The 12,583-nt window shown below is 40.8% G+C and overlaps 1 protein-coding gene across 4 annotated transcripts in view; it reads left to right on the top strand.

Moving 5' to 3' along the window:
• Window positions 1-12,583, top strand: part of ptprub (protein tyrosine phosphatase receptor type Ub) — a 215,832-nt gene that overhangs the window by 178,967 nt on the left and 24,282 nt on the right. For 2 of the 4 annotated variants that reach the window (XM_078171863.1, XM_078171864.1), the window contains 5 exons: window positions 1,829-1,901; window positions 2,021-2,097; window positions 5,578-5,595; window positions 7,252-7,288; window positions 8,169-8,266. In XM_078171863.1, coding sequence (XP_078027989.1) covers window positions 1,829-1,901; window positions 2,021-2,097; window positions 5,578-5,595; window positions 7,252-7,288; window positions 8,169-8,266 — 303 coding nt within the window. The remainder of the gene's footprint in view (window positions 1-1,828; window positions 1,902-2,020; window positions 2,098-5,577; window positions 5,596-7,251; window positions 7,289-8,168; window positions 8,267-12,583) is intronic. The other 2 variants (XM_033640425.2, XM_033640426.2) reach the window with 1 other exon arrangement.

Genomic DNA, 12,583 nt, shown 5'->3' on the forward strand with positions numbered 1-12,583 from the left:
TAATGTCCACATTACTGATGGTTATTTATCAGAAATCTCATTGTGTAAATATGATGTGAAAGCACCGACTGTCAGTTCTACAATACCATTGCAATATCAATATCAGGGCATTTGGTCGAAAATGACATGATACTTAATTTCCTTTGTAACCCCCAGCCATACTCACATGGCACCGAGGCTCATGCAATTTATAGTGATAATGTTGCAGTTTTACAGCTGGATGTTCTTGTAACCATGGGTCTTTGATTTCAGACAAAGATAGATAAAAACAGGCTTTGGCTCAGAGGTAAAGCAGGTCGTCCACCAATTGGTAGATCGATGGTTTGATCCCCGGCTCCTCCTGTCTGCATGTCGAAGTATCCTTGAGCAACATATTGAAAAACATCCCAAATTGCTCCCTATGATGCTTCCGTCGCTGTGTAAGTGTGTTAAAATGTGAATGTGACTCGTAGTGTGAAAAGCGCTTTGAGTGGTCGGATGACTAGAAGGGTACTATACAAGTGCAGGTCCATTTACTGTTTACCATGTACCTTTGATATTGCCAGCTTGAATAACTACTGTCATTGGCAGATGTGAATAGCTATGGCTAGCTTTCTTGTAAATCTAACATGAGCTCCAGGAGTCGTCTCCAGCTGACTCCTTGTGACCAAAAACCCCATAAAAGCAGTCTATATCGTGCTGAAAGACTGAGGCTAAAGCTACATGTCACAGGCAAAAGGTTAGGTTGTTTTTTCTTTTCTTTTTCCTCTCCTTTTCTTGCTTTTTTGCCGTGACTGTTATGCACCAAAATATCAAAGCACATTTCTTGTATGTGGAAACCTAAATGGCAGTAAACCTGTTTCTGATTCTGATGTTGAGAAATTCAAAGTTTGACTGACATGCCGTGCCTAGTTACGGTCGCTAATCTACGATCGGATAGTGCCTCTTTAGTAAATGTGTGTGTTATGTTATTACCATTATCTCCATTAGCCTCTGCTGTGATGAAATCCAAAACTAGTATTATTTCTGATGGATTTTACATCTCTCATTGATGGCGTACACAAAACTTGAACCCAGTAAGAATATAAGCTTGACGCACCAGATGGTTTGTTGTTACATACAACTATCTGAGAAGCTGTCATTGGAATCTGTTTGGAAAGGGGCAAGCACCTTTAAAAGATACTTGGCAGGTGATTTGATGAACCATCTGTCTATTACTGTCTATCACAGGCCAGTTGGGAAAAGAGTGGAAATATCTTTTCTATTGAGAAAAGCCTGAAGTGCCGCTCTGAGCTTCTTTTAATGAAGAAACACTCTCCAGTTCCAAAACAACTGATGCTAATGCAGCAACTATGCTTACCTGTTTTGAATGAACAACTACACCCATAGCTGCCAGTAGCTCCTCACAGGATGCCGATAAACACAAATGTATTAGTTGAAGCTCGGTAAGATGGATTTTAATGTGATCTCATGATAGTGCGACAATCAAGCATGCAAGGTAATAGGAATATAGCCACTGGGTTAAAATTTTAGTGGCCCATGGAGCTGACAAGAACCAGTGCAACTGGCGGCCCAGAGGAGGAATAAATTATGCTTGTGTTGTTTAATAACATGTCATGCATAAACCACTAAACCTCTCTGGAGGATACAATGGCTCTTGATCTCCGTGGTCATGCTTGAAGTCTTGATCTGCTTTTATCGTGCTAGTCATAAAAAAACATTTTTCTGAATCACACATTAAACAGAAGGAAAGACGCGGTGAAGCTTTAATTAATGTGTATCTAAGATATTTAAATGGTTAATATATTGAGAGGCCCTGAAATCTGCAAGTGTCTCTTTATCTCTGCAGAGCTTCTTTGATGGCTGGGACTGCACAAAGAAGAAGGACAAAACCAAAGGGAGGCATGACACCTTGTTGGGATGTAAGTCATCAGAAGTCATTTTATCTTGTATGAATAAAAGGTAGTAAAAGTAACAGAAACTATTTGCAGAAACTTTGTATTTCAGCAGCTCTTTACTCTTTTATTCTCATCTGCCTCAGACGACCGCCACAGAGTAAAGCTCCACCCTCTCCTGGGAGACCCCAACTCAGACTACATTAACGCTAACTACATTGATGTAAGTCTAATCCTGTTTTTCTCCCTCTGTTTGACATGGGATACAAATAGTCAGCCTGTGCCGAGTCTCTATCTCTCACACCCTACGAAGCCACAGCCCATCTCTCTCATTCCTATAAGCTCACCAGTCTGCTGGCCCACTTTCACCTGGAAGCTTTCATCCAATCAAACACCCTCCGTAGCAATTTTTTTTTTTTTGCCAGCTGCCATGGTTGTCAATTGCTGCACCGAATCCCTGACCCAGACTGCTTTCGCTTTTATTAAAACAGAGTGGAGTGAATGCATTTAATGCCTCGCAGAGGAGATGAACCTTTCTGTAAGATGCCACAAAATCCCCCTAAATTAAATAGACATGATTGATGTTATTCGGTCTCCGGATGGGCCGGGAGGAGATGATCCTTTTCCACCGTTCACCTTAACTGTCTGCCACACATGTAGTGCCACGGTAACATTCTCACTGATCATATGGAATACATGTATATGTTGCTAATGTGTCTCACACAGTCTCATTCATATGTGTTCCCATTCATAAAAACGACAGGAGGCTGTGTTTGCTCAGAAAGCAGAAGTGTGGGTTTAGGTGGCAACGAAAGTTATTAGCAAAGAAGAAAAAAAAGTAACACAGTTTTACGACTTGATGTTCTTGTAGGTAGAGACTTGTATTTTGGTTCCCCTGTGATTTTGCTGTCACGGCTCTCAGGTGTTGCTTTTCATTTGAGTCATGTCAAGGAACGAGGAAGTCTGGCAATCTGATATGATTTCCTTATCTCACAAGATTTATTTTGCCTCTCATTGGGACCACTGTTAAATAAATACAGCACTCAGTGAGAAGTTGAGGCAAGCTGATGTACTCCCAGTGCTGTTTGAGGCTGATAAGAAGTTGAGAAGATTCTGTGTCTGTCAAAATCTTTATAAATAATATATATTAACATGTTTTTTTTCAGTGAGGGAAATTTCCAACTGCATGATTTTAGCTGGATTCTTCCTTTAAGCCAAATTATATCATCAAAAATGTTTGACATTACAAGGCTTTTTTTCCTCTCTTTTATTTCTCTGTAGAGAATGGCCAGTGGTGAGATGCTTTTAGAGAGTTCATTACAATGAGAGGGCATTAAAAACCTGGCCTGCTGTTAGGACTGTAGTTATCGTGAGGGTCTCCATTAGTGTTTAGGGCACAGAGGTGCAGGCATTAGAGGGAAAACACCACTCAGTAGCCACTACAGTGCCGGTGTCAGTGATGTTAGTCCCTGACAAGGCTGACCCGGCAAGCTGGAAGGTAACTACTTAGCCGCGGAGAAGCATATTTTGGACAGCCTGTGATTATTTCACCAGAGGTTAAATGGAAAAGTTTTTGTGAAATGTTATTGTGCTTTAAAAACAGAGGTGAGAAAGCACAAGCTTTCTGTTTTCTCTTTGCTCTGTCACTTAATACACACGTTTTTGCTTGGCTGTGGTGTGTGTTGCTTGCAGAGGTGCAGAACTTTGCATATGTCTGACAGCTTCCTGCACCTGTTGCAAATGTAGAGCAGTCCAGCGCATCATGGCTGTTGCTGATTTACATATTGTTCTGCTTCTGAAGAGTCTAAGGGTCTGACTGACAGGTGTAGCATGGTCACACAATCAAAAACACACTCTCATGCACACACACACACACACACACACACACACACACACACACACACACACAGCCCCATCTCAAAGAAATTAGGTTTTTACAAGGATTATTTGAAACGGCAAATACGTTTGAGGGAAACATAATAGTGTGCAAATTGCGTTTTTCAAATCATCATAACAAGGAAATGTTTCTATTTAAATAACCTGGCAAGTTGTGAAAATGTTAACACTGAACGTATCATCAAATGTTCCAAAATAAGCAATCATGCAATGCACTATCCACTCATAGTGAACACAGTATTTCTTTTATATTATTACTTCTTTTAAATTAACATTTAACTATAATTATGGTCTTTCCCGAACCATAACCGAAGTGCTTTTTTACCTAGACCACAGACAGGAGACTGGATGTGGACCCGGGATTCTGGTGTCACAGTCCTGTGTTATGTATGTGTGATATCCACCCTGACCACCTTCCTGTGACTCCAGCGTGGTACATAAACGTAGTGTCACATCAACTCAAAGAAACATTGTCTCTGAACACAATCCAGGCAGCAATGCGGTTGTCACCATAACGTTAATATGAAAACAGTTAAGTAGTACAGAAGTGTAATTGCTAGGAGACAAGGTTACACACTCACAGTGTCATACTCAGTTTTGTCTAAATTTACTTAGTGTCAGAATCATAGCAACATCTTATTCGTCACTCACCTTAAAAGCCTTGAAAACCTATTTTTGACATGAACACATTTTTTGGTGCAGTAAAAACAGGTCAAAGATTTCTTCTGTTTTTTCTTGCATGTCTCACTGGTCTGCAAAGTGCGGAGCTCAGTTGGAAGAAGGGGTGTCGTGTATTTCAGTGCAGCACTCAGTTTAGCAGCATTTAAATTAGAATCTAATGGTTTGTTTATGTAGCCAGGCAGGCGGTTATCAATCAAATCTGATCACAGTCTTGACAAAGCACAAATAAATAACACATTTACCTTTCACTTTGATAGTTGTTTAATTAGTAATTAATATTTAATATGAACTCCACCGATTATTAATGGGTCTTGGGGCCAACTGCGTACGTTTCTGATAACCTAGCATACGCTACATTTGTATGTTTCATACATATTATATAAACCTTTCTAATGTAGCGTAGTTCTGCTCACATGTGTATGAGCTAACAATGTCACCTGGAGGTGGAGGGGACGGTGGATGGTTTGACATCTAGGCGAGAGATGGCTGCCAAGCTGCAGACCACTGTTCACGACTAGCAAAAAAAACATGTTTTTTAACAAGACATGTGCGGCACTTCCAGCCATGATTGTGCCATCAAAAGCGGGTGTTTTAAGCAAAAACATGATCTATCCTGCCCTCACAAGTATTTTTGGTGCCTAAACATAACCACACATCAATTGCAGTGCTGTGGAAATGTATAGAAATATAAAGTTTCAACATATCTGCTACATTATAACGTACACTGCCAGTGTTTTATTCTGGTAATATGGTTGCTTGGGGAGTACTACTGCGTGGAAGATGTTGCGCAAAGCCACACAGCAGGATTTCTCTTTTTTCTTTCTTTAAATATAAAATCCCTAATGCAAAATCACAGTAAAGACAAGTAAAAGCAATTTTTTTTATAAGGAAACCATAGATCAGAGTAAATTAAATGGCCTTAAGTTGCAAATTCACACAAAAAATGAGTGCTCCAACACATAAAGCCTAGTCCTACTGTACTTACACACACACACAGACACACACACACCTCCTCCCACCTGTCTGTAACCATAACTCCTACTTACCAAAAGCTTCTTTCATTAACTAGCCTATATGTCTTCTTTTTCTACTCCCCTCCCCACTTCCTCGACCTTGGACCCTGTAGATTCGGATTAACAGGGAAGTAAGTACTTCACTGCTCGTTCTTCTGCCTGCCATCGCTCTATTCTCTTCTCTGCCCACTTCCCTCTTCTCTTTCCACTATCCTCTATCCACAAATGCTCAAAGGTCAGTGTGTTTCAGGTTTGTGCGCATTTGACAAACACACCCCCCCCCCCAACCCCCCCCAAAAAAAAAACCATGCCCTTTTAGCTAATGATTTTAAATGAACACAAGGAGATGTGTCCTCTCCGGATAGAGGACCCCGCTGTCTTTGTTAGTTCTCATAAGTGGCCAAGACTCAGGGAGTTTAGTTGCTATGGCGACCGTCTTAAGTGGAGGAGTGGTAGCGTTCATGCTGATAGCGTTTGGCCGGGGCCAGAGGAATTGTGGATAGCAGGCCTCACAGCACTGGTCATCCATCTCCATTTCAAACATGTCCCTGCTTACATGACTAGATGCAATTCAGTTTAGCGATCCATCTGCAACGTGGACAGACTCGACATTTTAGAGAGATGCCCTCTGCAAAAAGATGAAAACTGTTATGAACATGGATTGCTCCATCATGCTGATGTGATGAGAGCCGGCAGGCTCGGGAGTTTATTCAGATTATTCCTGACCTGCCTTCCCAACTTCACAGAGATATGTAAGGTAATTGGGGCATCAATTATCCTTCCAGCTGCTCCTCTCACACAACAAACAGCAAACCACAACATCCATGTTGTTTTTTAGGTGATGTTTTCACAGAGCTGCATCTTGGAGACAGGTGTCCCTGTTACCTTCAAATTTAGATACCCGGCGCCTATTTTCAGGACTTCCTTTGAACAGTGTGCTCGTCCTTAAAGTGTTCATGCTTCAAAGTCCCTCAGGTGGTCTTTGTCATGTTTATTCCCCTCAAGGCTGTAGAGGTGACATCTCAATGTTCATTCATATTCACCTCATACCCACCGTATGAACATGTCTGTCATCTATATCAAAGGCTGTCACATCCTTTGATATAAAGGATCTCCAAATACCTCACTGTACGTATCAGATTTTGCCTTCAAAAATGTTTATGTTGGTGATATCATGCGTTTATGTGAAACCTGTGTATTATACTCTTCCAATCATTCTGACTTGTGAGAAGAATTCAAGGAGGAAGTTTTCTGGGGAAGAAAATGTGGTTCCAGTTTAATTCATCATACCAGAAATAGCACATATTGCATCTTCAGTGAAAATGGATTTGTTTTTATGGGGCGGCACTCTGAGAAAGAGGGTTTGATAAATAAATCGGACACCTGAAATTGAGGAGTGTGCACCTTATAGTTTCTTTATCATATCTTTATTAAACTGTCACAGGGATTCAGTCATTGTTCAGGCAGCTCCCAACTCCTTGTCAGAGTCGCTTTCTCAGAGATTTATCAGCAGTTTGTCAAGATGCAGAATTCACCATGTGTTGCTACGACTGCTCCAAACTCTCTGTGGAGTCTGTGAGGGCAAAGGCATGGTTTGGAGTCAGCAGCAGGTCAGACAGTGCTGGAAAATTATACCGGAAACACGACTCACAGTTGCAGTGGGTCAGTAGTAGAGCAGAATGCAGAGAACAAGGTAAAAAGGGTGAGACAGAGAGACACCCTCCCATACAGCTGTGCCTAAGGCGCAGATGGCTTACTCAGCATGTCATCCTTCTTCTCTCTTTCAGGGCTACCATCGATCCAACCACTTCATCGCCACTCAGGGTGAGTATCCCAGCAAGGCTATAGTGTGTGTTTATGTGTGAGTGTGTGTGTGCATGCAGCACAGTGAGTACCTTTTGACGCCGTGTAATAAATTGAAGATGATCTAACCAATGAGCCTACTCATGCGCGGTCCCTGGCCAAAACTATCTCCACGGCGAATCCAAAGGTGATGGTGTGACTGCTAACCCGTGAAGGCTGTGCAAGTGATGTCACTGAATTAATCATGAGAACAGGTGAATAATTAAACACATTAATTATAGCTTCTCAATCTCTGGGACACGCCGAGCAGCGTGTACATCGTTGGGGGGAGAACCTTTAGTTCACCCTCTGTCGCTCAAATGTAAAGTGGCTTCTGACGGACAGTTGGACTCTGTTAAAAATGTCCCTCTGCTGTTTCTAAACCCTGAGGAGTGTCAGTTTCCAGGGAGCTCCCATCACAAAGTCACCCAAGGTCTGCTCATCTGCTTATCTTGCACCAGCACCTCCTCTTCCCCCTGTTAGAGAGATGAAACCTGCGAGACAGTAAAAAAAGACGTCAGCGGTGTTTTTGTCTCTCTGTGCATTTCTTTCCTACGTGAGTCTCGTTTTAAAGTTGTACCTCGCTTCCTAAACGTCTCCTCCTCAAATGACAATGACTGACTGATGGTCCCACGGGCTTTCATCAGCAGCTACTGCTGTTGTTTTGTCACCTGTCACCCTCCCCCTCTGACTGGAATTCCCAATAACTTTATTGAGAGCTTTATCAGTACCCTGCTGTCTGAGGAAAGGACACTTAGGTCTCAATAATACAAGATTTTTTAGCAGCAAGAACTCCCTTATTGAGCGAGCATGCTCTAACGCTGCCTTTTTTGTCTCTCTTTCTGTTATTTCTTCCCAATAGGACCTAAGCAGGAGACTCTGTATGATTTTTGGAGGATGGTGTGGCAGGAAAATTGTTTCAGCATCGTCATGATCACTAAGCTGGTGGAGGTTGGCAGGGTAAGTGATGTGCACTCCCCCCCCTTCCTCCCTTCCTGTCACCACCCAGTGCTCAGAAACATCCCACATTCACCATGAGGGAACATTTTGGTGTCTATATGAAAAGCTTTTGTGTGTGATAAGTATAGATCTCACAGAAGCTTGCTGTGCATACAAACTGCAGCCTCAAAGCTCTTCGTTTTGGTGAGGATGTTCTGCATTCATGTGAAACTATGAGCCGCTTCTGCAGTAGAGCTCCTAACTGTTAGACATTTTGGGAAACGCGCTCTTTTGCTGGAAGTTAGATGAGAAGATCAACTGTCTCTCTCTAACTATAAAGCTACAGTAGGCAGTCAGTTAGCTTAGCACAAAGACTAGAGACTGTGCAAAGATACAGAAATAAATATAACCCCTTTGAAACACATTAAACATATGACTTATATATAACAAGTCAATCTGAGGGCTTTAGATGAATATTTTCACCACTGGTCAGAGCCAGGCTAACTTTTCCACCCTATTTTCAGTCTTCATGCTAAGCTAGGCTAGCCAGCTGCTGGTTGTAGTTTCATATTTACTGCACAGAGAGGTGTCAATCTTCTCAACTAACTCTCGGCAAGAAAGTAAATTAACATATTTTCTATAATGTTGAACAGTGTTGTTTTACTTTCTGTACCATATTCTCATGGTGAAAACATACATTGAATAAATGCATTTAGAAGGCAGTGGTGCTGGCAGGATTATATTATTATATAAAACTCTGATAAGCCCATCACGTGCATTTCAAAGACAAGCCAACAGAACTGACAACAACAGCCAGCAAACAAACAGAATACAATATAATACACTGAGTATAACCCAGAGAAATGTGCAGGCATTTAGCAGGCAACAGATTGCTTCATTTTGCAGCAGCATCACACAACAACAACATCAACATCAGCAGTTGGGTATAAAAAATATGCAGCGACAATATGTGACACTAAGCCCAAACCAAGCTGCTACAATAAACAATAAAAATGCCATTAAAGTAGTACTCCTACCTATTTGAAGTTAATTCTGCATCTCCCTGTTGCATCAAACTCCTGCAGAACGGCCTCCACATCAGTTACAATATCATGATGATCCCGGGGCTCATCGCTTTGCAAAGCAGGTGGATCCTGGACATGTAGCTAGCTGCAAGCCTCTGTTGTTGTAATGTTAATGCTAGCAGCAGTAACGTTAGCAGACTCGGTGCTTGTACTGCTGCTCTCTGCATATTCTTTGCTGCTGAGGCTTGTTCCCTTTCTTATTTCAAAAGCTCAGTTGTTTGTGTTTGCTCATTACTAACTCCTTTTGCTTGCTAACACACAAGTAACACATGTTGCCAGCATCATAATCGAGCACTCTGGCCTATGACATGTGCACCAGTCATTTGCATCCCAGTGTATTTGCATCATATATGAGTGGCCAACAAATGCACCTCAGGTACGTTCATCAGTAAAAAAAGAAAAAAAACCAAAAAAACCGAGAGATACAAAATGCTGCTTTTGTTACAATTTTCTTTTCTTTTCTTTTTTTTTTTTAACTTCATTTTTATTTTTGAAATGTTTCAACACATTGTCACATTTTGTCAACGTGGATCAATATATAGTCAGCCTATATAGAGAAAGAAAACATACAGAAGTAAATAAATAAAACCAATACAAAAATAAAAATAATTTGAATAAATAAATAAATAAAAAGACCTGCACCTACATATAAAACAGAAGGGTTGCAAAAAAGAATCTTGTATCACAAATAAAGCCTCTCACCCTCACATTCATTTCTATTGACTAATATTCTATTTCTGTCCATTTCCAAAGGAGGGCTATGAAAAAGGGGATATAACAACTGTAACAGCTACTTATTACATAGAACCAGAGAGGTAGAGATAAAGAGTAAAATGAAATAAAACAGAGTAAATAAAATGTTTGTAGTAGTTTGGCTTTACGAATTGCACGTTACAATACAGTATCATTCACGTGATTCTTTAGGTTTACAGAGAAAGTGGCCTTCTCCATCATGTAAATCTTACCATTTTAATTTCAAGATGGATGTCTGCTTCCTATGGTTTGGCACCTGGTGTCTACCTCTTTATAAAGCCCGACCCCACCTGAGCGCCATGGGGGTACATGCCCATAAACATCCTGAAACACAGGAAATAAGAAGGAAATAAGAAAACGCAGGCAGAGGGCAGAGTCTCTGCAGAAATATACATCATCACACTCTTGTACTCACAAGTAATTAACAGAGATTACCTCTGTATCAGTCTATATGTTGATTCTAGAAAAATCCTGCATAGCATATCTTTAAAAGGACTGCTACATGGATTATCTCTTATTTGCCAGCTTTGAAAACATCATGAAATTGCGATGCCGTTTTATAGAAATTTACATCAAGAGTATTACGATTATAGAGTCCATAAAATGTGCTGTAAAATTCTTGCGAGGCATAAAAATGTCTGAGCCACATATCTAGTGCTGCTGTCCTTGTATATACACTGCGTGACTACACAGGTTTAATGGCTATACTGTAGTATTGTTATTATCCACCTCACATAAATACCCATACTATATGAATTCAGCTCTAAGCACCCCATCCTGTTCGGTCGAGGCAAGAGAAACATATTACTCAGTGGATGGTTAAAATGACAGCATTTTTCTAGCAGTAGCCGTACATCCAATTTGGTTCTCCATACCAACAGTTCTGGGAACAGTCAACAAATGAGGACTGGTTTGTGTGGCTGAATCCAAATAACACCTCCATTAAAAAGAAAAAATTGCCTCCTTTGTGCCTCGTGTTGGTGAAAAAGATTGTCGCCCTCCTGTTCATTATGCTTCCCACCATTATGTGATTATTGTGCTTTTCTTTTCCTTGCCCTCGCAGATGAAATATCTGCAGGGGAACACATTGTTTTTGTTCTTCCACAGCATTTGAAGTGTAACCTCTGTACATTTTTAACTAATTAAATTTCACACCAATGTTATCTTTGTTCAAGTCAAATCAACAAACTAAGTATTTTCATATTTTTCTAATTAACACACAATGATAAATTATTATGTGATCTTTTTTGCTATTAAAGTAATCGTTAAAATTTATTATGTAACATGTTTTTTATAACAATTAAATGCTGAATACTCATAGGACTTTTATACAACATTCAGAGCATTAATACAACAGCAAACTACTACTTACTATGTATTCGATGGAATTAGAGCCGTGCTTCGAGCCGATGTTCAGTACAACAGCACTCCTTCTCGTGTAATATTGCTTTTATACAACAGTTCTACAAGTGCCATTTGTAAATTAACCGGGAAAAAAGCACCATCAGATTATGATTTGTTTGGTTGTTTAATGATTCACTCGGCTCCATCAACATAAATAGTTCCACAGCTGGACTGAGACAGGACTGTTGCCTAGCAACACATAAATATTCCCGCACACTAAAGCCAAGTTCAGGCCAAAGATTGGTCAGTGAGATGAAACAGTTTAAGTACATTGCAGAGAAAAGTTACAGCAGTGTGAACTGACCGTCTGAGTTCGACTCATGCCGGCTGATGATGTCAAATCACCGGCGGCTGGTTTTATAATGTAAAGCACGTCACTTGTTTCTACATCCAGTCAGCTTGTAGTGAAGCCCACTGGTCAAGTTTGCTTGTTGTGGCAAGTGCTCTGCCCCCTGCCGAACCCTCTGTTTCCGTCCTCACACTGTGCTAATGTCAGACAGTGGGTTCCTGCTTCTGCTGGCTGTATGTGTTTATGCCCCCCACACACACATTCTCATTGACTGATCAATGGGCGCTAGTCATTTATATTTTTGTGGCGTATTTATTATAAATACAGTCCATCTGATGCTCGTTTTGTTTGTTTCTCACCATTTCATCAGCACTGCAAATGCAACTGTAGCTAATATCTCTCTGTCACTGTCCTCATTCATATTTTAAGAAGCTGCAAGTTATATTCAGCCACAAAATAAGCCTGAAAAGCTGGAAATCAGAACGGAAGTACAGAGAGTTGTTGCATAGAGATGGTACACTGTCTCATCTAGTTGCATTGGCATGAACAATTAGCTGCCTGTTTCAACGCGTCTAGTCAAGAATCTTTGGTCTGAACTGGGCTTAACGTGCTACTTTGTGTAAGCTATCTCTACACATTACTGCAGGCCAGTGACTTTGTATTAGGTACATTTATCTGTATGTTTCCATTTACTGTGTGACCAGTGAAAAGGGAGTCTGTTGACAGTCGCTTTTGTGGCGTAGGTTTGATGCCTACGAGTTCTTTGCAACATCCTCTGATGTCATATGAGCATACCTGGAGATTTGA

This window comes from Epinephelus lanceolatus, chromosome 10, assembly GCF_041903045.1.
Source record: "Epinephelus lanceolatus isolate andai-2023 chromosome 10, ASM4190304v1, whole genome shotgun sequence".
Lineage (NCBI taxonomy): Eukaryota > Metazoa > Chordata > Actinopteri > Perciformes > Serranidae > Epinephelus > Epinephelus lanceolatus.